Source organism: Medicago sativa, chromosome 5 (assembly GCF_051527215.1).
Source record: "Medicago sativa cultivar Bolivia chromosome 5, Bolivia_mono, whole genome shotgun sequence".
Classification (NCBI taxonomy): domain Eukaryota; kingdom Viridiplantae; phylum Streptophyta; class Magnoliopsida; order Fabales; family Fabaceae; genus Medicago; species Medicago sativa.
Window position 1 is genome coordinate 53,433,614 of NC_140753.1, and position 23,915 is coordinate 53,457,528.

Below are 23,915 nucleotides of genomic sequence, written 5' to 3' on the forward strand. Positions count from 1 at the left end.
GTAGATCCGATACAACAAGAAACCACATGACACACTAAAGAACATTAATGTAAACCACATTTTCGATTCTGACTGGAACAATCCTTAACCAAACTTTACATATCTCTCAGTCGAAATTCAGATTATCTTAGCCCTTTCTCCTAGGAAACAGAGGGTTTAGAAAAACAAACGAACATTTATGTAGAAAGAGCAAAGGTTGCAGAATAGCCAGGTGCCAATCCCAAGCCTTAAACATTAACGCTCATTCTAAATATTATAGATGTGTTTTAATATTATGTTTAGATTTATAAAAGAGGTACTTAACAGTTGATACACAACATTGATATATGTAAAGTGATACTGTGATCTATTCTTAAATGCAGTTGCTGCTCGATTACTGAACATAACACTAACATATTATAATTATAACCGACATATATGATATATTCTTTACATGATTATCTCTTGATGTGTTACGCAGGTTCTCAATACCAGTTATATTACAAACAGGATATGTAGTCTGTTTATCCAAGACTTTGCAGGAACAAATTATGTGTTCCATGACATTGTATTTTGTTCAAAACATTGATGGTGCTAATTAATATAAACTAAGCTAGAATCTAACGAGGATATGGATCAGTAAATGAAGCCTCGTTTACTGATACTGGAGCTGATTTAGTTGTGGATTGACTAGATCTCGTTGTCCCTGAATTCTCTTCCCACAACCGCATTTCTGGAAGACTTCTCGTTCTACTGTCCATAAAAAATGCAGGTTCTGAAGGTATAGGGAGAGTGGGAGAATTTCTACTTATCAGAAGTACAATGGTAGCCATAGTTGGTCTTTTAGCTACATTGTCTTGGACGCAAAGTAAACCAATATGAATGCATCTCACGATTTCATTTCTTGAACTGTTGTATAGTGATGGATCTATAACATTTGTAGCTGTTCCTTCCCTCCAACTTTTCCATACCTGCAAGTATATATTTACTCTATTTTACATAGCTAAAGAGACACTATTAACTTGTTAAGTCACCATTTCCACTTCTGCGTCAATGTTTACTAGTAATGTATAATCTTCTCTACTTTTTTAATGAGAATAAGAAATAATAATGAGCAAATGAAACTTACAAAGCTCAATAGATCCTCCGTAATTTCCCCATGACGAGTGCCACTATTCTTTAGGCCACTTATAATCTCAAGAACTAGTACACCAAAACTGAAGACATCTGATTTTACTGAAAGCTCTCCATGCATTATATACTCAGGTGCCATATACCCGCTACATGCCAAGTATTATAGCCGATAAATGAAAACAGAAAAAACAAATTTACATGATTTAAATTCATCGGTAAGTTTCATGACCAAAAAAAAAAAAATCATCGCTAAGTTCAAACATAATCTAATACTTACTAAGTTCCAACAACTCTACTTGTATTTTCTTGTGTTTGATCCACAAGAATTAGTCTTGCCATGCCGAAATCTGATATCTTAGCATTCATGTTTTCATCTAAGAGAATATTGCTTGCTTTGAGATCATGGTGTATAATGCATAGTCGAGAATCCTCATGAAGATAGAGAACACCTCGAGCAATACCTTTAATGATTTTGTAGCGTTTTTCCCAATCTAATTGTGCTTTCTTTGTAGGATCTACATATACAACAAAGTCATGCACATTTAAGCTATCTTGAAAGTCAGTCTTTATCATGAAACAAAGTTGAATAATAGAGCAACAATCTAATGACGATGAAATTTTAAGTATACCAAATATGAAGTAGTCAAGACTTTTATTGGGAACAAATTCATAGACTAGTATTCTTTCTCTCCCTTCGATAGTAAAACCAAGTAACCTAACTAAATTTCGATGTTGAAGTTTAACCATCAAGATTAATTCATTCTTAAATTCTAGATCTCCTTGGCCAGAATTCACGGACAACCTTTTGACGGCAATCACTTGTCCATTAGAGAGCGTACCCTAAAAAGACACGACTAATTGTCAGTACAGTAAAATATTTTATTATAGCCAAATTTTGTCATGTTTGGACAAAGTAATCTAGTATTATAGCCTGCCCTAATATAATCATGTCACATAGTTAAATAAGACGACGTTAGAGACTAAAAGCAACAATTTTTTAATTTGCAACGACCGAACCCAAACAAAAAAATTTACAGGGATTAAAACTTAAAAATACTATAATTATATGGACTAAAATCATATTTAGATCTTTTATATTTTAAATTTGACTGCTAATGTATACTACCTGATAAACAGCTCCAAATCCGCCTTCGCCAAGTTTATTACAATCAGAGAAGTCATTTGTAGCAACTTTTATAGTGTCAAAGTTGAATTGTAATGACTCAAAGGTTCTAATTTCATCATCTTCTGAAGGACCTGAGATATTGCCATAGTTTGTACCAAAATAAGAAAGAACAAAAAAATAAAACAGTTATGTTGCATATATAGGTGAAACAATTATCGTGTTCATAACAGTGATAATTAAATGTTTGGAGACCCTAGACTCACTTTGATTAGTTTTCCTTGGTTTCTTCACACGTAGTCGTAGATAAATGCAGATGAAACAGACCACCAAAACAATAATAACAATTGGGATTGCTATGATAATGGCAGTTCTTGATGTGTGATCCTTTCCTACACAAATTTGAAAATCCTTGTCAAGATTAATAAAATATCAATGTACAGATTGGATAAAAGAGTCGTTTTCTCCCAAACAACCAAACCCTACGACCATACTTGAACATGATATGTTCTATAGGCTCACAGTAATGTGTTCTTGACTTCTAAGGAGACTAGAAGTTCTAAACAGCACCATTAAAACTGTGAACATGGAAGGATTTTCAACTTACATACCTTGAGAGGAAGTGTGATTGGTCGATGGTTGAGCGTTAAGTTCATAGAACGTATAATTTTCATATCTAAGATTACAACTTGGTCTAATAGCTCTCCCACCCGCCTTATTTACACAACAAGATGGAAGACTAGCTATAGCTTGATCCAAACATTGATTGTGAAGGTGAGAAAAACACAAGAAGGGGGGTTGAATTGTGTTTTGAAAAATTCTTCGTTTCTCCTAAAAACTGAACACACTGATCAGAAGCTAAGTGAGACAGCTTCTGAAGTGATAATCAGAATCTAAATGCAGCGGAATAAAACAGAGAGAGAGAAGAAGAACGACACAAAGCAATTATACTGGTTCCTTCCACAAACCGGAAGTAGTCCAGTCCCCCTTGCACTTCCAAGGAGATTTCACTATGAGTAATATCTGATTACAAATGCTCAAGCACACAAGCAAGAGACTTCCAATGCTCAAGCACACAAGCAAGAGACTTCCTTTGCTCAAGAACACAATCAAGAGACTTCCTGCTCAAGCACAACTGCAAGAGACTTCCTAACTAAACAAAATTACACAGAAAATTGTTTAAGGTTGAACACTTGATATACAATCAGAGGTGCTCACAATACAAATCAGATACAGACTCAATGGACTTAAGAATTTCTAAGATATGACTTTGAGACACAGAAATTCTAAGTGAATGCAGAACAATTTCAGCAGAGGTTTGGTACTTGTGAAAATCTTGTGAGTCTTTCGTTCAGCGTTCTTGCATTACCAAAACTCTAAGTCTTCACTCCTTTATATAGAGGTGTGAAAGAGACGTTGTGAAATTGCCAGCACACCAAAGAGTCGTTGTTGAAGCTTGATCTTTCACCAATGATCTTTTGCCTGATTTGGTTGTTGTCCTATGAAGAACCAATTTGAAATCCATTCCTTATCCAAAGGAACATATATGCAGGCGAGACCGTATTCTGGAGCTGTTTTCTTGTCTTGAAGCGTGGACACAAAACAGAGTAGTGGAGAACGTGGTTGTACAATTCGTACAAAGTACAATGTCAACGCTTTCGTCCAAATTGCAAGCACAGGCCTTCAGACACCTTTGAAATGACCGTTGCAAAATTCCACTAATTCTTTGTTTGTGTTTACGAATCCAATGGACAGCTTTTGCATTGATAAATCTTCAATTCTTGAATCATTTGCAAATCCAGTTGAGATTCAGCTTCTGGTGAAATGACTTCTGATGAGGCAGCTTCTGATGATGCAGCTTCTGATGAAGCAACTTTTGCAGCTTCTGATGGTGCAGCTTCTGATGATGTGGCTTCTGGACCTCTTGTCTTCAGAAGCACTGTTCTTCAGGAGCAGCTTTACTTCAGGAGCGTTATTTCTTTCAGGAGCAGCTTGACTTCAGGAGCGCTTTGCCTTCAGAATCATCTAAGCTTCAATTTCTTTTGCTCTTTATTTGCTCATTCAGAACCAATGATGATGTAACTTTATAATTATGGTCATGTACACTTGAACAAATATTAGCTAGTCCAATTTACAATTTTTAATACCTTGTTATCATCAAAACTCTTTAAGGTTCATTGTTAAACACATTTTGTTCCAACAATCTCCCCCTTTTTGATGATGACAAACAAAAGTATTTAAAATTGATCAATTGTTGTTAATCTAATTAACAAGTTGACTTTGGGGTTCTGAGGTTTGTAAGCTCAGAGTCTGAGGTTTGTAAGCTCAAACTCCCCCTGAGTCTGATAGTCTTTAAGGTGAGGTTTGTAAGCTCCCCCTAAGTTCTATCCAGGTTAATTAAATTCATTTTTCGCACAATAAAAATATCAGAGCTTTTAAAAAAATTGAATCATTGAAAGAATTAACTTATAGAAAAGAAGAATGGTTCAATTAATTTTACTTGAATTTTGATACTTCTTCGTTCGTTCATAGCTTATACCAATAAGGTCACAATGATAGAAGTTTTTCAAAAATTTCAAATGCCATTAATGGGGCTCAGAGCCTTTAAATACTTGTCACATATACTCCCCCTTTTGTCATTATCAAAAAAAATGAGATAAACAAATAAGCATAAAAGACAAAAAGATTTGAGAAAAAAACTCAAACATGAGAGAGTATACAAGAAATAAATTAAATAAAACAGATCAAAATAAAGGAGCATGAATATCCATTATCAGAAGCAGCTAATCAGTCAGAAGCAGTAAGCATTCAGAAGCATAGAAAAATAAATCAATATGGTTCAGAAGCAAGGACAAGAATTTAAAACAAACAACAAACAAAAATAACACAAAGGTGTGCAACTAAGGGTTGGTTTGTTGTTGTTTCTTCATCTCCTCCATTTCTTCAATTTTCTTCTGCAACATTTCTTCAAGCTGTTGTTGCCTCTGGAGAAGAGCCTGTTCCCTTTCTCTAGCTTCTTGCTGCTGCTGTGCCATCTGTTTCTTCAGAAGCTTACACAACCTTGCTTCTCTGGTCAAGTAATCCGTTTCTAAGAAGAAAGGCTGGTTTGCCAGGAGCAGTGTAGAACTTCTTACTCTGAGACTCTGATTCAGATGCTCCATTAACTTCCTGACAGAAGCTTCCTTGCTTCTGATGCACTTAGCCCTTATGCTTTCAATTAGCTCAGCTGCCCGATTCTGAAGAGATGTCCAGGAGTTTTCATATGCACTTGTGAGATCAATTGTCCTTCTTTGATCCACCAGATTATGCAACTGACTAAGGATTGTCAGAAGCTCAGAATTAATATATACAGATTCCAGGATGTTTGTAGGTGGTTGTTCAAGGGTTTCAAGATTAGAATCACTGATTTCCAAATCTTGAACAGGGTTAGGAACTGGAATGGTAAGGTGAGTTTGTGTGTTTGAAGATGAAGGCTGGTCAGAAGCAAAGTGTGCGGTAGAGGTTGAGGCTTGAACATTGACTTGAGAGTTGTCAATATCCATGGGAGTTGGTTCTGGGGAGTGTTCAATTTCAGTTTGTGGTTGTTGTGGTGAAGTTGATGTTTGAGTGTTGAGTTGGGGGTCAATAGTAGCTGTTGGTGATTGTGGGGGTGTTGTGGGTTTATGTGGTTCAGGTGTGTGTTGATGGGGGTTTTCTGAAACAACATTTTCAGAAGCAGCTGCTTCTGGAGTTGTTTCAGAGGCTTTTTCTGAGGTAAACTCAACATTTTCTGGAGGAATCATGTTGAGAGGTTGAATGTTAAGGGGTTGAGGATTAAGGCGAAAGATAGTCTCAATGACTCTTTCTCTCTGCACAGCCATTTCAGCCAACTTCTCATTAATTATGTGACCAACTGGTTCATAAGTAGTTGACTGAGAGGGCTTTTTCTTGGTTTTGGTTGATGTTGACTGGCTTTTTACTGGTTTTTGAAAAAGTTGGGCTAAGGGTATCTCATCATCAGAATCATCAGAATCTGATAATGGTGTGGATGCGGAATCTGATGATATATTAATTACCTTCTCTGGTTCAGGATCAGAATCCTCTTTAGCAGACTCACTGGTCATCAGCAACAGTTGCTTGGCTTCTGTTATTACCCTCTCTTGAAGCTCAGAAGCAATCTCCATAGCTTTTCCAATAGCTTCTGACACATTAGTAGCAGCTTCAGTCTTCTTAGAAACACGAGGAAAGTTCTTGGTCCTCCTTACTGCTTGCTTTCTTTTCTTCTTTGGTATAGCAGGTTGATCAAGAGTAATGCCAACATCCATGATCATCCTGGAATCCATGTCTTCAATGGCTTCTTCAATTGAAGGTACTGATGAACTACCAATTTTGAGCTTGTCAGTAGCAACTTTTGCCTTTTTACCAGATTGTTCAACCTCTAGATATTGCTCTGCAGTCATCTTTCTTTTTGACTTTCTGCCTCTGGCTCGTGGCAGAGCACCACCATACATTTCCTCTGGAATATCTTCCAATCTGATTCTCTCATTGGTTGCCTCAAAATGTTCCTTGATATAGTACATCTGCACTTCAATGGGATCCTTCTTGCAGATGGGTGGAAAGTCCTTCATAAGATCAGACTTAACAAGTGATTCACTCAAATCTGTATGAAGCTTGGTGACAGCAGGGATCAACTTCATATTCTTGAGGGTTTGTGCATTAATGAACTTTCCAGTTTTAGTATCAAGCAGCTCATCTGTGAAGGCTTCAGCACTGCTTAGCTTGTCCAAGACTCCTCCTTGATAGAATATTTCTGACAAGAGTCTTCCATAAGGTACCCAGGTTCTATTCTGCAGCTGACTCTGTTTCAGACACTCTATCAAGTATTTGAACATATATTTTGGCACATTCACTTTCTCCTTCTTAATGAAGTGTTGAAGAAAGACCTTTTGTGCCAAATTGGGTTTCTCACTACCACCACATGGAAGTAAATCCTCATTCTGAATCTTCAGAAGCAGCTTCTTATCCATGCTTAGATCAGCATACTTTCCTGCTTGCGTTGAGTTGTACAGGGCCAAGTTTACTTTCTCTTTCCAGAGGCGTTCTTCAGCTGTACTTGAGAGATCAATTCCAGAGTATTTTCCAGAGGCCTCTCTACAGAGTACAGCTTCTATCTGCCATTCCGCAATTCTTACTGGAATACCACAAATACTTGACCTGATTTCAATACCTGTAAATGGCTCAAGTCCCATTTCTTCTCTGGTCTTCCCTTCCAGTTCGGGATAAATCAACACCATTTGACTTTCTTCAGTTATAGACGCAGCTTTGTCATAAACCTTAGCCCTCACCCAGAAGTGTCTTACCAATGCTTCGTATGTTGGTCCATTCAACATCTTGAAGTAATGCATAAGTTCCTGCTCTTCATAGTAGCTTCTGATCCAACACTCATGGAAGGCGAGTGATTCAAAATCCACCGGATTTTCTATTTGAACCTGTAGTTCCCATTCTTCCAATTTCATGCTTCTTCCTTTGTAGTCAAATTCAGGGACCATCCGTGAAGTAGATTCTGAAACTTCTCGTTGCGAGCTTGATGATGCCATTTGATGATTGACGAAGATTTGAAGAAGATGAAGATTTTAGGGTTCTAAGGTTGAGAAAATGCGCTTACTTCGCAAGAGGTTTGAGAGCAAATGTGTTTGTTGTGAGTGAGTAGTGTGTGAATTGTCAAAGTGTTAAAAGTAAAACGATTGCAATTCAAAAGAGACAAACAAACATAACATTAATGACAAAATTGGGGGCGCGTGAAAAGTACTTTCAAAGCAATTAAATCATCATTGCCCTTTTAGTTATACACCAACACATACAGGCCACGTAAGAAGTTCACAGAGTAACTACCAAGTTAGTGGGCCAGAAGTTACTTTTTAAAAGGTAACTTCCAACGTTTCCACTAATTCAACTATTCAGAAGCAACAAATCCAGCTTCTGGACTTTAGATGCTGACGTCATCATCAGAAGCGAGTTTTCCTCAGAACCTCAATAAAGAGCTTCTGATGGACTACCGCTTCTGAACTAACTTCAGAACCTAAAATCCTATTCAGGAGCGAGCAAGCATTTAATCAGATACAAAGTGCATGTTCAAATTTTTCTTTATAAAATCAAATCTTTCAACAGTTAAAGGCTTAGTAAATATATCAGCCCATTGATTTTCAGTATCAATGAATTGAATATCTAAAATTCCTTTTTGAACATAATCTCTGATAAAATGGTGTTTGATTTCAATGTGCTTAGCTCTTGAATGCAAAATTGGATTTTTAGACAGACAAATAGCAGCAGTATTATCACAATAAATGGGAATACTGTTAGCAGTTATCTGATAATCTTCCAACTGATGTTTCATCCAAAGTAGTTGTGTACAACAACTTGCAGCTGAAATGTATTCTGCTTCTGCTGTAGACATAGCAATAGTTGTTTGTCTTTTGCTAGCCCAGGATATAAGATTATCACCCAGAAATTGACAATTGCCACTGGTTGACTTTCTTTCAATCCTATCACCAGCATAATCAGCATCACAGAATCCAATTAGCTTATAATCTAAGGATTTCCTATAAAGGAGTCCAAGATTAGTTGTTCCTTTCAAATACCTGAAGATTCTCTTGACAGCAGTCATATGAGATTCTCTAGGATCTGATTGGAATCTTGCACACAAGCATACACTGAATAAAATATCTGGCCTAGATGCAGTGAGGTATAACAAAGAACCAATCATACCTCTATACAGCTTCTGATCTACTTTAGCTCCTTCATCTTCTTTGCTTAAGGTGCACGTAGGGTGCATTGGAGTGTTCATCACTTTACAATCTTCAAGTTTGAACTTCTTCAGAAGCTCCTTTGTGTTTTGATTGATGAACATAGACTCCATCTTTGCATTGATTGATTTGAATGCCAAGGAAGAACTTCAGCTCTCCCATCATGCTCATTTCAAATTCATCCTGCATTAACTCAGAAAATTCCTTGCAAAGAGATGCATTAGTAGAACCAAATATTATATCATCAACATATATTTGCACAACAAGAATATCTTTCTCAAGGGTCCTTCTGAAGAGTGTAGTATCAACCTGTCCTCTTTAAAAATCATTTTTGATTAAGAAATTACTTAGTCTATCATACCAAGCTCTGGGAGCTTGTTTCAAGCCATATAGTGATTTCTTCAGTTTAAAAACATGGTCAGGATATTTAATATCCTCAAATCCAGGAGGTTGCTTGACATACACTTCTTCTTCTATGACACCATTTAGAAATGCACTCTTGACATCCATTTGATATAATATTATGCCATGGTTAACTGCATAGGAAAGAAGTAACCTGATTGCTTCCAATCTTGCAACTGGAGCAAACGTTTCAGTGTAATCAATGCCTTCTTGTTGACTATATCCTTGTGCAACAAGTCTGGCTTTGTTTCTTGTTACTTCACCTTGCTCATTCAGCTTGTTTCTGAATACCCATTTTGTTCCAATAATGTTCTTGTGCTGAGGTTTGGGTACCAGATCCCACACATCATTTCTTTGAAATTGATTCAACTCTTCTTGCATAGCTAGAATCCATCCATCATCTGAAAGTGCTTCATCAACTGTTGTAGGTTCAATCATTGAGATTAGTCCAATCATTGACTCCTCTTGTCTGAAATGTGATCTTGTTCTTCTTGGACTATCTTTGTTTCCAATGATTAGCTCCTCAGGATGTGAAGACTTGTGTTTGAATGTGTTTCTGGGAGGATCTGCTTGATGTGAGCCATCTTGTGCTTCATCAGAAGCAGCTTCATCTTGTGCTTCTGATGTGGGTTCAGCTTCTGGACTATCTTCAGACTCAGCTATCTGATCAGGTTCTGGAGTAGCTTCAGGAACCTGTATCTCTGCAAAACTTTCACCTTGCTTTGAAGTTTTATCTTCAAGCTCCTTGTCATCAAATTTAACGTGCATAGATTCTTCAACACAAAGTGTTTCTGAATTATACACTCTGTATGCCTTTGACCTTTCAGAGTAACCTAAAAAGATTCCTCTTTGGGCCTTGGCATCAAATTTCTTTAGGTAGAGCTTGTTGTTCAGAATGTAACATGTACATCCAAATTGATGAAAGTAAGAGATATTGGGTTTTCTTCCTTTAAAGAGTTCATATGCTGTTTTCTCCAAAATAGGTCTAATATAGATCCTGTTTTGAACATAGCATGCTGTATTCACTGCTTCTGCCCAAAAATGTTTTGGTAAATTATTTTCATGAATCATGGTTCTGGCCATTTCTTGTAAAGTTCTATTCTTTCTCTCTACAACCCCATTTTGTTGTGGTGTTCTAGGAGAAGAGAATTCATGGAAAATTCCATGTTTTTCACAAAAAGCTTCAAATGGCTCATTTTCAAATTCTCCACCATGATCACTTCTGACTTTCAAAATTTTTGATTCTTTTTCAGATTGAATTTGAGTGCAGAAGCTACTGAATACATCACACGCAACATCTTTACTCTTTATGAATTTCACCCAAGTCCATCTGCTGTAATCATCAACAATGACTAATCCATATCTACTTCCATATAAGGATGCAGTACTCACTGGTCCAAATAAATCAATATGGAGTAATTCTAAAGGTCTTGAGGTTGAAACAATGTCTTTGGTTTTAAAAGATGATTTCACAATTTTTCCCTCTCTGACATGCACCACAGAGTGCATCTGAATGATAGTCAATGTCTGGTAGCCCTTTCACAAGTTGTAACTTACTAAGCTTAGAGATTAACCTCCAGTTAGCATGTCCCAACCTTCTGTGCCACATCCATTTCTTATCATTCACTGATAGTAGGCAAACCACCTTCTGATCAGCCAGTTCAGAAAAATTGATTTTATAGACATTGTCAACTCTCTTTCCTTTAAACACAATGGATTTGTCTTCCTTGTTGATTACTGTACAGTTGGGTTTTTCAAAAAGCACATCATAACCATTATCACAAAATTGACTAATGCTCAAAAGGTTATGTTCAAGACCATCTACCAACCATACATTATTAATTAAGGTAGAGGAATTACCAATAGTTCCTGTACCTATAATCTTGCCTGACTGGTTGCCTCCAAATTTCACATTTCCTCCCTCTTTCATTGTTAGGCTGAGGAACATGGACTTGTCTCCTGTCATGTGTCTTGAGCAACCGCTGTCTAGGTACCATGATCTTTGCTTTGGCACTGCTCTTAGACATACCTGCATCATTGACATTTTTAGATTTAGGTACCCATTGTTCTATGGGTCCTGGAAGGTTAGTACTTAAGGCTTTACTCTTCACTTCTTGTACCTTGTGCTGTGAGTTGGGTTGCTTCTGATTAACCATCACCTTAGGTTTTGGTACTTCAGAAGCAGCAACTGTCTTCTTCTGAAACTTAGACTTCAGAACCCCAGATTTTGGTTTCACCAGACTCTGAGGAATAGGTTCTGATCTTTTCAGGATCCTGACCTTTGAAGTCTTGGAATCAGATTTGATCATAGCCTTTGACTTAGAGTTCTTTGGCTTTGAAGTAATCTTAGCCTTAGAACTAGAAGCTTCAGGTTCTGATTGAACAACAGTTTCCAACTCAGCCCCTTCTGGTACAAAGAATGTTTTCAGACCTTCCTTGATGCATTCACAACAAGATTTTAGATTGGTTTTCTCAAGTTTCACTTCTGGAAAACCAATTCCTCTGCCATTGTTCTTGTAAATGCTATAAATCATAGAAGCCACTCTGCTTCTATCAATGCCAGATATAATAAAATCTTCAAGAGCAATTTCATGGTTACTTAAAGGTTTTTCATTACACTTTTCTTGTAGCTTCTGACATAAGAACCTGAGTTGATCTTCATATGTTTTACACATGAAGTCAAAGCCCCTAAGTCCTTGTTCAGAAGCTTTCAGATCCAATAGAGTTGATTTTTGCTGTTGTACCAAATCAGCATATTTTTCTTTTAAATCCTTCAACTCATTGGTTCTTACTTCAAAATGTGTAAGAAGTTCTTTAAGTGACTCAACAAGTTCATTTCTGGGAATTTTGGAATATACCTCGTTTTCATCTTCTGAGTCTGAATCTGATCCAGCTTCTGAAGTTGCTGTTGCTACCAACCCAACAGCTACCTTTGCATCTTCATCAGCTTCCTCTTTATCAGATCCAGATTCACTACCCAAATCATCCCAGGTTGCCATTAAACTCTGCTTAATCTGCTTCTTGAGTTTGCTTGGTTTGAATGTAGACCTCTTTGACTTGTCCTTTGATTTTTCTCTTTGAAGATCAGGGCATTCAGCAATGAAGTGTCCAGGCTTCTTACAGTTGAAGCATCCCTTCTGATCTTCTTTCTTTGAGCTTCTGGAGTTACCCCTTCTGGAGAGAAACTTTCTGTTCTTCTTGGCCAGATATTGAAGTCTGTTTGAGAGCATGGCCATTTCAGCAGCATCTGGTTCAGAATCTGAACTTGACTGTTCTTCCTCTTCAGATTCAACTACTTTGAGAGCTTTTGATGACTTGCCTTTGGATGGAAGAGCTATTGATTTACTCTTCTTAGTAGACTCATGTTCATTAAGACTTAACTCATGAACTTTGAGAGAACTAACAAGATCTTCGACACTTAAAGTGTTTAAATCTTTAGCTTCCTCAATGGCAGTCACCTTTGGTCTCCATCTGGCAGGTAAGCTTCTGAGTATCTTGCTTACATGATCAGAAGCAACATAGCTCTTCTTTAGAATCTGTAGCCCAGAAACTAAGGTTTGAAACCTTGAGTACATCTCCTCAATAGTTTCATCATCCTTCATCTTGAATAACTCATACTGATGTACAAGCAGGAGAGCCTTTGCTTCTTTGACCTTCTTGCTCCCTTCATAATTTGAACAGAGAGAAGCAAACATAGCTTTAGCAGTGGATTTGTCACTCATCTTCATATACTCTGCTTTGGGTATGGCAGTGACAAGAGCTCCTCTGATAATATGATGCTTCTTGTAGAGTTTCCTCAGTTCTGGAGTATGTTTCTTTCTATCCACAGCAGCTCCTTCTTTATCAAGGACTAAATCACCAACACCATCTTCCAGAATATCCCATAATTCTTCATCTAGGCTCATGATGTAACTGTAAAAGTTGGTCTTCCACCAAGAGAACTCTTCAGCATCTCCATTGAACTTTGGAACTTTTCCAACACTGGTTTTCTTACTATCACTATAATCATGTGAGACATGTTTATAGCTAGTATCACTAGGACCAGTAAGAGGAGGAGTAGACATGTTTTTCTCAGATCTTTGACTGTTGCACGGTTAAGTGTTACACAACAGACCAAGGCTCTAGATACCAATTGAAGGTGAGAAAAACACAAGAAGGGGGGTTGAATTGTGTTTTGAAAAATTCTTCGTTTCTCCTAAAAACTGAACACACTGATCAGAAGCTAAGTGAGACAGCTTCTGAAGTGATAATCAGAATCTAAATGCAGCGGAATAAAACAGAGAGAGAGAAGAAGAACGACACAAAGCAATTATACTGGTTCCTTCCACAAACCGGAAGTAGTCCAGTCCCCCTTGCACTTCCAAGGAGATTTCACTATGAGTAATATCTGATTACAAATGCTCAAGCACACAAGCAAGAGACTTCCAATGCTCAAGCACACAAGCAAGAGACTTCCTTTGCTCAAGAACACAATCAAGAGACTTCCTGCTCAAGCACAACTGCAAGAGACTTCCTAACTAAACAAAATTACACAGAAAATTGTTTAAGGTTGAACACTTGATATACAATCAGAGGTGCTCACAATACAAATCAGATACAGACTCAATGGACTTAAGAATTTCTAAGATATGACTTTGAGACACAGAAATTCTAAGTGAATGCAGAACAATTTCAGCAGAGGTTTGGTACTTGTGAAAATCTTGTGAGTCTTTCGTTCAGCGTTCTTGCATTACCAAAACTCTAAGTCTTCACTCCTTTATATAGAGGTGTGAAAGAGACGTTGTGAAATTGCCAGCACACCAAAGAGTCGTTGTTGAAGCTTGATCTTTCACCAATGATCTTTTGCCTGATTTGGTTGTTGTCCTATGAAGAACCAATTTGAAATCCATTCCTTATCCAAAGGAACATATATGCAGGCGAGACCGTATTCTGGAGCTGTTTTCTTGTCTTGAAGCGTGGACACAAAACAGAGTAGTGGAGAACGTGGTTGTACAATTCGTACAAAGTACAATGTCAACGCTTTCGTCCAAATTGCAAGCACAGGCCTTCAGACACCTTTGAAATGACCGTTGCAAAATTCCACTAATTCTTTGTTTGTGTTTACGAATCCAATGGACAGCTTTTGCATTGATAAATCTTCAATTCTTGAATCATTTGCAAATCCAGTTGAGATTCAGCTTCTGGTGAAATGACTTCTGATGAGGCAGCTTCTGATGATGCAGCTTCTGATGATGCAGCTTCTGATGAAGCAACTTCTGCAGCTTCTGATGGTGCAGCTTCTGATGATGTGGCTTCTGGACCTCTTGTCTTCAGAAGCACTGTTCTTCAGGAGCAGCTTTACTTCAGGAGCGTTATTTCTTTCAGGAGCAGCTTGACTTCAGGAGCGCTTTGCCTTCAGAATCATCTAAGCTTCAATTTCTTTTGCTCTTTATTTGCTCATTCAGAACCAATGATGATGTAACTTTATAATTATGGTCCTGTACACTTGAACAAATATTAGCTAATCCAATTTACAATTTTTAATACCTTGTTATCATCAAAACTCTTTAAGGTTCATTGTTAAACACATTTTGTTCCAACAGATTGCAATCCAAATAACTTATATCAGGTGTACACTGCATTAGAATCACCAGTTGCAGCATCAGTTTTCAAACCATACAACAGTTTCCCTAACACTTGATTGTACTTATCCACATCTGTTGCATTGAATGGATTCGGAATAGAAAAATCAGGGAATGTTTCCATTAGTCCAAATATCTACCGGTTTGAGTAACGCAGCATGCATTTGTCAATCCAACCAATCGCTTCTTTTTGGTTTGGACAATTTTGTGTTAGAAGAACTCTTGAATTGTTAAGACAACTGCGGCAATCATTTGGATTAACATCTCCTCTGCATAATCCTATGGCGTATACTTTGTTGTTGTCTTCGCCGAATGAGAAGTTGTAGAAACCGTAGGTGATTTCTGTGTTGGAAGTTAGAGTTGATAAAAGTGTGTTGAGGTTGTGTTGATATGTGCTGTTTTTTGTGTAGTTGCCATTATCATCAGCACATGATGGAGTATAATCTGTCTGAGCTATGGTTTCATAACATAGGATTAATATTATTATTATGGCAAAGAGGAAACTACAAGAAATTATAAATCTCATATTATGATTATGCTCTTCTTGGTATGAGAACCAAACCACGTTATGTCTGTTGTCCTTTATAACTATAAAATTATCCTCTCTAAAAAAAAACCTAGAAAGTATAATCAAGTGCTAGTGAATGCTCTAAGGACACGGTCTAAGAGTTTAAAATAATAATATTTTATTAAAATATGGGTAGTCGCATTAGAAATTGAAATGTTTAACTTTTTAAATAAATGTATTGAAATAACTTCTTTATTTGGAATTTTTAATTAGAACGTCAACAAGTATGATAAATGTATGATGTAAAGACAAATCTCTAACTTTTTTTTTTTTCCTAAAAGAAATTATCTCTAGATGTTATTAGAATCATAGGAAAAATTCCTTTTAATAATTTCAACGTTGCTGTATATTTTAACCACCCATCTGGTAGATCTTTGATAATTTAATACTAATCATGATTTTGCATTACAATTTCTTTTAGAAATGTTTACAACCATTTAAATTAAATAAATGAATTGAGAAAATAAATGAAATTCATTGCGTCAATACATTGACAGAATAAAATCACAATTTCTTTTAGAAATGTTTACAACCATTTAAATTAAATAAATGAATTGAGAAAATAAATGAAATTCATTGCGTCAATACATTGACAGAATAAAATCACATAAAGAAAAGTCAAGAAAATAGCAAAGTATTTTAAACGGCATGACCTGTGACATATGGTTGCTGAGAGTTGATTGAGACCTGAGTGGATGAATGAATAGAGAAACAAAATAGTGTTTGTCACGGTAATGGACAAAGCACCTTCTTGGCTTCTTCATTTGTGTGATAAGTCCGTCAAAAATCTTAACCGATAAAAATGTTAAAAAAAAAGGTTTAAATGTGTAATTGGTCCCTGCACTTTCAACAGATTTTGGCATTGGTCCCTGCACTTTTTTTGTTTGGCATTGGTCCCTGCACTTTGTAAAAATATTAGAATTGGTCCCTGCACTTTTTTTTTGTTTGGCATTGGTCCCTGCACTTTGTAAAAATATTGGTATTGGTCCCTGCACTTTGGAAAAATATTGGTATTGATCCCAATCATTTCATGCCATGTGGCACCAATACCAATATTTTTTCAAAGTGCAGGGACCAATACCAATATTTTTACAAAGTGCAGCGACCAATGCCAAACAAAAAAAAGTGCAGGGACCAATGCCAATATTTTTACAAAGTGCAGGGACCAATGCCAACAAAAAAAAAGTGCAGGGACCAATACCAAAATCTGTTGAAAGTGCAGGGACCAATTACAAATTTAAACCAAAAAAAAATTGGTCGAATATCGTGATTGAGATTCGAATATCAACTCATCCGCTTATGTGTGTGAGTTTTTACTAAATATTGTCATTTCATATATCTATCTGTTGTTTTCGGATTTAGAAAAGTACCATTTTGAAAAAGAAATCACCACCGAAGATATTACTGGGTTGAGACACGACCAAGTCACTTTTTTTTTAAGACGTTTCGCGGCACTACCTGAGTTTGTGCAAGGTAGATCAATAACCGCGCCGCCTACAGGATAAAACAGTCCAGTTTACCTTTTCGATTACGCACTGCAACGTAAGTAATCATTCGAGAAATAACACCCTCAATATGGTTTTAATCAGACTTAATCTAAATTTTCAGATGCTCCATGTTATTCAAGTTGTCATGTTTCACAATTTTTGACTAATTCAGGGATCATGATGCCGATCAAACCAAAGGCAGCCATTAACATTTTATTTTTTTTTCTTTCAACAGTATATCTTGCTTTCTAGTCTAATTATGCTATACTTGTTTATTATGAGATCATTCTATTCATACAATTTAGGAACCTACGCAAAAGATAAGGTTAAGTCAAGGGTAAATAATACTAAGAAACTGTCCCAAATAAGTAGTTCGATTGGTGATCTAAGGAACTCTAAAAGAGTTTTTGCAGGAGGTCTACGGTTCGATCCCTAACAACTAACTTAGTCATTTTTGCTCGAAAAAAACGGAAATTTGAACCATTTTATGCAAAGTAGATTTGATACAACAAGAAACCACATTTTGGACACACTAAAGAACATTAATGTAAATCAAGACATCAAATGGTTAATGAACTTCAGATAAGGTTAATTCAACCCTAAGTACTTGAATTCGACTTTGACTGGAACAATCCCTGATCAAACTTTACTTACCTCTCAGTCAAAATTCGGATTATCATAGCCCTTTCTCCTAGGAAACGGAAGGTTTAGAAAAATAAAAAGAGCAGTTACTGCAGAAGAGCCAAGGCGCCAAATCCAAGCCTTGCACATTAATGCTCATTCCAAATTTGAGCATTTTGTTCCATAACTAATGCTCTCGATGTGCCTACTTAAATATTATAGACGTGTTAAGATTTATAAATGAAGTACTTAACAGTTGATACACGACATTGATATATGTAATGTGATACTGTGATTTATTCTTAAACGCGGTTGCTACTAAATTAATGAACATAACAGATTATAATTGTAACAGACATATGTATGATATATTCTTTCGACGATCATCTCTCCAAGTTAACAGGTTCTCCATACTAGTTATATTACAAACAGGATATGTAGTCTGTTTAAGCAAGACTTTGTAGAAAAAATTATGAGTTTGAAGACATTGTATTTTGTTGAATACATTGATGGTACTAATTAATATAAACTCAGAATCTAACGAGGATATGGATCAGTAAATGAAGCCTCATTTACTGATTCTGTAGCTGATTTACTTGTGGATTGACTCGATCTTGTTGTCCCTGAATTCTCTTCCCACAGCCTCATCTCTTGAAGGCTTCTAGTTCTATTGTCCATAAAAAATGCAGGTTCTGAAGGTAAAGAGAGAGTGAGAGAATAGCTACTTAGCATGAGTACAATGGTAGCCATGGTTGGTCTTCTAGCTACGTTGTCTTGGACGCAAAGTAAACCAATATGAATGCATCTCATGATTTCATTTCTTGAACTGTTGTATAGTGATGAATCAATAATATTTGCAGCTGTTCCTTCCCTCCAACTTCTCCATGCCTGCAGGTATATATTTACTCAATTTTAGATGATTAACTAGATACTATTAACTTATTAAGTTGCCATTTCCACTCCTACATCAATGTTTACTAGCAATGTAAATTTATGGTGATATTTACTCGATGTAACTTCTATATGCCATTCCCAACCATATTTTTAAACTCTGCTAACCATCTACAGTTTTGTCGATTCTTTATGGTAAGTTTATCTATCAAAATAATACAACTCATAACCAACAATAATGAATAAAGGAAGACTTACAAAGCTCAATAGATCCTCCGTATTTTCCCCGTGACGAATGCCACTATTCTTTTGGCCACATATAATCTCAAGAACTAGTACACCAAAACTAAAGACATCTGATTTCACTGAAAATTCTCCATGCATTACATACTCAGGTGCCATATATCCGCTACATGCCAAATATTGTTGCGTGTAAATGAAAACAGTAAACAAAAAATATTGACATGATTTAAATCAAGCTCTTAATATAATATGTAAGTTCAAACATAACCCAACACTTACTAGGTTCCAACAACTCTACTTGTATTTGCTTGGGTTTGATCCACAAGAATTAGTCTTGCCATGCCAAAATCTGAGATCTTAGCATTCATGTCTTCGTCTAAGAGAATGTTGCTTGCTTTGAGATCACGGTGTATAATGCGTAGTCGAGAATCCTCATGAAGATAAAGAACGCCTCGAGCAATACCTTGAATGATTTTGTAGCGCTTTTCCCAGTCTAACTGTGCTTTCTTCAGTGGATCTACATACATAACAAAGTCACCCGCATTTTAGCTATCACGAAAGTTAGTCTTTATCATGAAACAAAGTTGAATGATAGAGCAACAATCTAATTATGACGATATTCTAATTATACCAAATATGAAGTAGTCAAGACTTTTATTGGGAATAAATTCATAGACAAGTAGTCTTTCTCTCCCTTCAATAGTAAAACCAAGTAGTCTAACTAAATTCCGGTGTTGAAGTTTGGCCATTAAAAGCACTTCATTCTTAAATTCTTTATCTCCTTGGCCAGAATTAATGGACAACCTTTTAACAGCGATCGCTTGTCCATTAGAGAGCCTACCCTGAAAAGACGCGACTAGTTGTAAGTACAGTAAATATATTTTATTTTAGCCAAATTTTGACAAAGTAATACAATATTTTAACCAAATTTAACAAGTTAAAGAAAAATTTCATATTTAAAAATTTCACTGCTAATTTATTTTTGCTAGTTATCATATTTATCTGAAAGCAACTACCTGATATACAGCTCCAAATCCGCCTTCCCCAAGTTTATTAGAATCAGAGAAGTCATTTGTAGCAACTTTTAAAGTGTCAAAGGGTAATTGTAATGACTCAAAGGTTGTAATTTCTTCATCATCTTCTGAAGGAACTGAGATATGCCATAGTTGGTTAAAAAGAAAAAACAGTTATGTTGCATATATAGGTGAAACAGATACCATGCTCATAACAAAGTGATAAAAAAATTCATGTTTGGAGGCCTTAGACTTACTTCTAGTACTTTCATTTGGTTTCTTCACTCTTAGTCTTAAATAGATGCAGATGAAACATAGCACCAAAACAATAGTAACAACTGGGACTGCTATGATGATGGCAGTTCTTGATGTGTGATCCTTTCCTACACAAATCAGAAAATCCTAGTAAGATTTATAAAAACTCTATGATCAATCATTATTTTCTTGTGTCTATATCTTTTAACTCTAGAACTCAATTTGCTATTCTAATTGTTTCTTTTTCTTTACTTGCTTTTGTTCATATAATAATGATAAAAATTGAAGGATTACATGCATGCATACCTTTGTGATTAGTAGATGGTGAAGTAGGTGGCGGCGGCGGAGGTTGAACATTAAGTTCATAGAACCTATAACTTTCATATCTAAGATTACAGCTTGGTCTAATAACTCTCCCACCTATCTTATTTTCACAACAAGATGGAAGATTAGCTATAGCTTGATCCAAACATTGATTGCAATCCAAGTAACTTATATCAGGTGTACACTGCATTAGACTATATATATCCTGAAAATTTGGACCTGTTAATAGAAATTTAAATGTTAGTTAGAATAGTTAGCTAGACTTGCTAGTAGTAGTTTAGTATTTAAAAACAAAAACTATTGCTAAAATTTTCTAATTAACTTTTATATTTATACTACCTGTTACATTTGCGGTAGCATATTTTTTCATAGAATCACCAGTTGCAGCTTGATTTTTCAAATCATGTAACAATTTTCTCAATACTTTATTGTAATTATCCACATCCGTTGCATTAAACGGATTCCACATAGATAATCCAGGTGCTGTTTCCATTAGTCCAAATATCGACTGGTTTGAGTAACGCAGCATGCATCTATCAATCCAACCAATTGCTTCTTTTTGGTTAGGACATTTTTGTGTTAGAAGAACTCTTGAATTGTTAAGACAACTGCGGCAATCATTTGGATTAACATCTCCTCTGCATAATCCTATGGCATATACTTTGTTGTTGTCTTCGCCATGAGTGAAATTGTAGAAACCGTAGGTGATTTCTGTGTTGGAAGTTAGAGTTGATAAAAGTGTGTTGAGGTTGTGTTGATATGTGCTGTTTATTGTATAGTTGCCATTATCATTATCACATGATGGATAGAATTCTGGCTGGGCTATGGTTTCATAACATAGGAATGTGGTTATGATGAGAAGGAGAAAACTACTACAAATTTTAAATCTCATTATGTATGATATTATGCTCTTGGTATATGAAAACTAAACTGGGTGGTGATGTTTGTTGTCCCTTTATAACAAACTTTATTTGAAACAATGTTTTAAATGGGTTTGATTGGGTCATGAGAGGAGCCGGCTATCAAGCACGGATACGGACACGGACATCAGACACGACACGGACACCAACACCACTAATAATTTAAGAAAATCATATAATGCAGTCTAATTATATGTGTCGATGTTGGACATGACACGTGACCGGCATCGGAACACGTCTAATCCGAGAAGTGACATCGCATTTTTATCTAAAAATCTTAAAGTTTTAAGGTATATGACTTATCTACGTGTGAAATCAAACATCTCCGTAAAAGCAAACAATAATACCGTTTATCTTTGAAAATTCTTCATAAAACTATATATCTATGATCAAAATGAAATTTATACAGAGGGTTAACGAAATTAATAGTATATTAATTAAATTAAAAATATACTAAATCTAAAGCTTAAAATTATTTGAGGTCTAAAGAAGTTGTCTCATTTATGTCCCTTATTCGGCCTTTAATCTTATATTTGAGGGAGGGGTGCTAATAATTACCACAATTTTTCACTATTTATGAGTATTGTTAACGAGTGCTCCGGACGGGACACTCTTTAAGCATTTCAAAATAAACAATGATTTCCAATGTATTAATTACATATTTTTTTAATAAATGTTAACAATCATTTAAAGAAAATAAATAAAAATGAAAATAATTGAGATGATAAATGAAAGTCATTCCGCCAATGCATTGTCAATGACTCAATATGAATCAAAATAAAATCACATAAGACAAGTCAAGAAAATAGAAAAAGTCTGGTGTATTTTAAACGGCATGACCAATGGCATCTCCTTATTGGTTATTACCGTGAGAGTTGATTGAGACAGGAGTATCAAAACAAAAAAGTGGGGACATTTCTCACGGTAACCATGGAATCCGACTCCAAGATTACTTTGAATTTGATTTCTAAGGAGCATCACCAATTCACCATGATATCCACATTCATGCAAATTGCTTTTTCTTCTCAAAAAGTGATTGTTCCACCACCTCAATTGAACCTTATTTTGTATGTGTCTCTGGAATTTTAGGCAACGAATGTCTTAGTTTCTTTGTCTTGTTTTTACTTTTTCATCTATCATAAAAAATTGTATAATGCCAACTCTTGTTTTTTCTCCCATGGAATGACCGTTTTTGCAATGTTTTCAAAACATTATTTTAACGGTAAGAGATCATGCTCCACATTTACCAACCAACATAGATGTGTTATTTTGTGGACCATAGTCATGGCATTAATTGAAATATTGATTTACAAAGACACAAACAAATAACAAAAACATCAATATCACATCACATAAATCTAATGGTATAAGGTTACCAAATTTGCATGTTGTCAAAAACTTAACTATATGGAGTGATTATTTTTCCGATGTTTTTACAAAGCATACCGGTCGAATCTGGAATTGGCCAATTTGTCATTGGGTTGATCTCCACTGCATTACAGTTTGGTTTGAATTAGATCAAGAATTCTGCTCTTCTCCTGCACTTTTTGTTCGCGCCCAACTGTTTGGCCAATTATACTCCTGCGTGAGTTAAGCCACGCTGTGTGACTTAACTCACGCACGTTATAAGCTATGCGTGACTTAATCACGCACCACTGGCCTGTGCGCGAGTTAACTCACGCACGTTGGCCGATGGTCAGAACTGACAAACGTTTTTTGGTCTTTGGTCAGTTTTTCAACATTCAATCTACATGTTTTTTTGACCACATTAATGGTGTTTATAACCTATACTACCATTCCCACCTATAAATACCCCTCCATACTTTCATAATTTCTCACACCATATCACTTTCTCCCCCTCCTCACTCTCTCCCTCTATTTCTCTCTTTTTTTTTCTTTCAATAGTCTCTAGTCACTTGGGATAAATGGTGGTCAGTTTTGAGGTAAATGGTGAGTAGCCAACTGGGAGGAAGTGATCAACCCTTGGGACAAAACTAAATCCGCTTCTTTTTACCCCAAAAACTTTTTACCGTGGGTAAAAAGAATCTTCATGGGATATAAAAAGAACCAGATTTAGATTTAGCCCAAGGGTTGATGATGTATTTCCTCCAAGAAGGTTGCTCACTATTTACTCCATGACCGATCACTATTTACCCCAAGAGGGTAAAAAGAAAATAAGTAGATTATTTAGTGAATTTGAATAAATGTATCAATAATTGTATTTATTTTTTTTGAGGGAATGTATCAATTATTGTATGAATTCTATTAATAAAATGAGATGTTGAAATATGTATTAATTTTGTTCATTTCTTTTTATTTATATTTGCTTTTATTTTCTAATTTTGTATTTAATGAATAAATCTGAATAAATATTAATTTAGTTCATTTCTTTTTATTTATATTTGTATTTATTAAATTAGCCAACTCGAATAAATATTTATTTTAAGTGCATAAATAAATTAGAATATAGAAAATAAATAATTTAGAATAAAGTGAACGAATAATTTAGAAAATAAATAATTTAGAAAATAAATAATTTAGAATAAAGTGAA

General features: G+C 35.7%; 2 protein-coding genes across 2 annotated transcripts; both read right to left on the reverse strand.

Annotated features, from left to right (window-relative positions):
* Window positions 1-399: 399 nt before the first annotated feature.
* On the reverse strand, window positions 400-15,165 carry LOC146922988 (cysteine-rich receptor-like protein kinase 44). The gene is made up of 8 exons (XM_085711645.1): window positions 15,037-15,165; window positions 2,848-3,067; window positions 2,503-2,628; window positions 2,240-2,370; window positions 1,743-1,953; window positions 1,391-1,628; window positions 1,109-1,259; window positions 400-950 (listed from the first exon to the last, which is right to left on the reverse strand). The coding sequence occupies exons 1-8, from the start codon at window positions 15,163-15,165 to the stop codon at window positions 600-602; spliced, it is 1,557 nt and encodes a 518-aa protein (XP_085567771.1). The 3' UTR covers window positions 400-599.
* Window positions 15,166-18,057: 2,892 nt separating this feature from the next.
* LOC146922989 (cysteine-rich receptor-like protein kinase 26) lies at window positions 18,058-21,359 on the reverse strand. The gene is made up of 8 exons (XM_085715745.1): window positions 20,783-21,359; window positions 20,426-20,662; window positions 20,122-20,247; window positions 19,868-20,001; window positions 19,483-19,693; window positions 19,131-19,368; window positions 18,867-19,017; window positions 18,058-18,605 (listed from the first exon to the last, which is right to left on the reverse strand). The coding sequence occupies exons 1-8, from the start codon at window positions 21,333-21,335 to the stop codon at window positions 18,255-18,257; spliced, it is 2,001 nt and encodes a 666-aa protein (XP_085571871.1). The 5' UTR covers window positions 21,336-21,359; the 3' UTR covers window positions 18,058-18,254.
* Window positions 21,360-23,915: the final 2,556 nt, after the last annotated feature.

Excerpts from the sequence above, each read along its gene's own strand:
- LOC146922988 (XM_085711645.1), bottom strand. The coding sequence starts at position 15,165 with ATGGAAACATTCCCTGATTTTTCTATTCCGAATCCATTCAATGCAACA. Across the intron at positions 2,371-2,502 it reads ACCAAGGAAAACTAATCAAA|GTCCTTCAGAAGATGATGAA; the intron begins GTGAGTCTAGGG and ends GCAATATCTCAG. Across the intron at positions 1,954-2,239 it reads GATTTGGAGCTGTTTATCAG|GGTACGCTCTCTAATGGACA; the intron begins GTAGTATACATT and ends GTGTCTTTTTAG.
- LOC146922989 (XM_085715745.1), bottom strand. The coding sequence starts at position 21,335 with ATGAGATTTAAAATTTGTAGTAGTTTTCTCCTTCTCATCATAACCACA. Across the intron at positions 20,663-20,782 it reads TGCTACCGCAAATGTAACAG|GTCCAAATTTTCAGGATATA; the intron begins GTAGTATAAATA and ends TTCTATTAACAG. Across the intron at positions 19,369-19,482 it reads TCTTGACTACTTCATATTTG|ATCCACTGAAGAAAGCACAG; the intron begins GTATAATTAGAA and ends TTATGTATGTAG.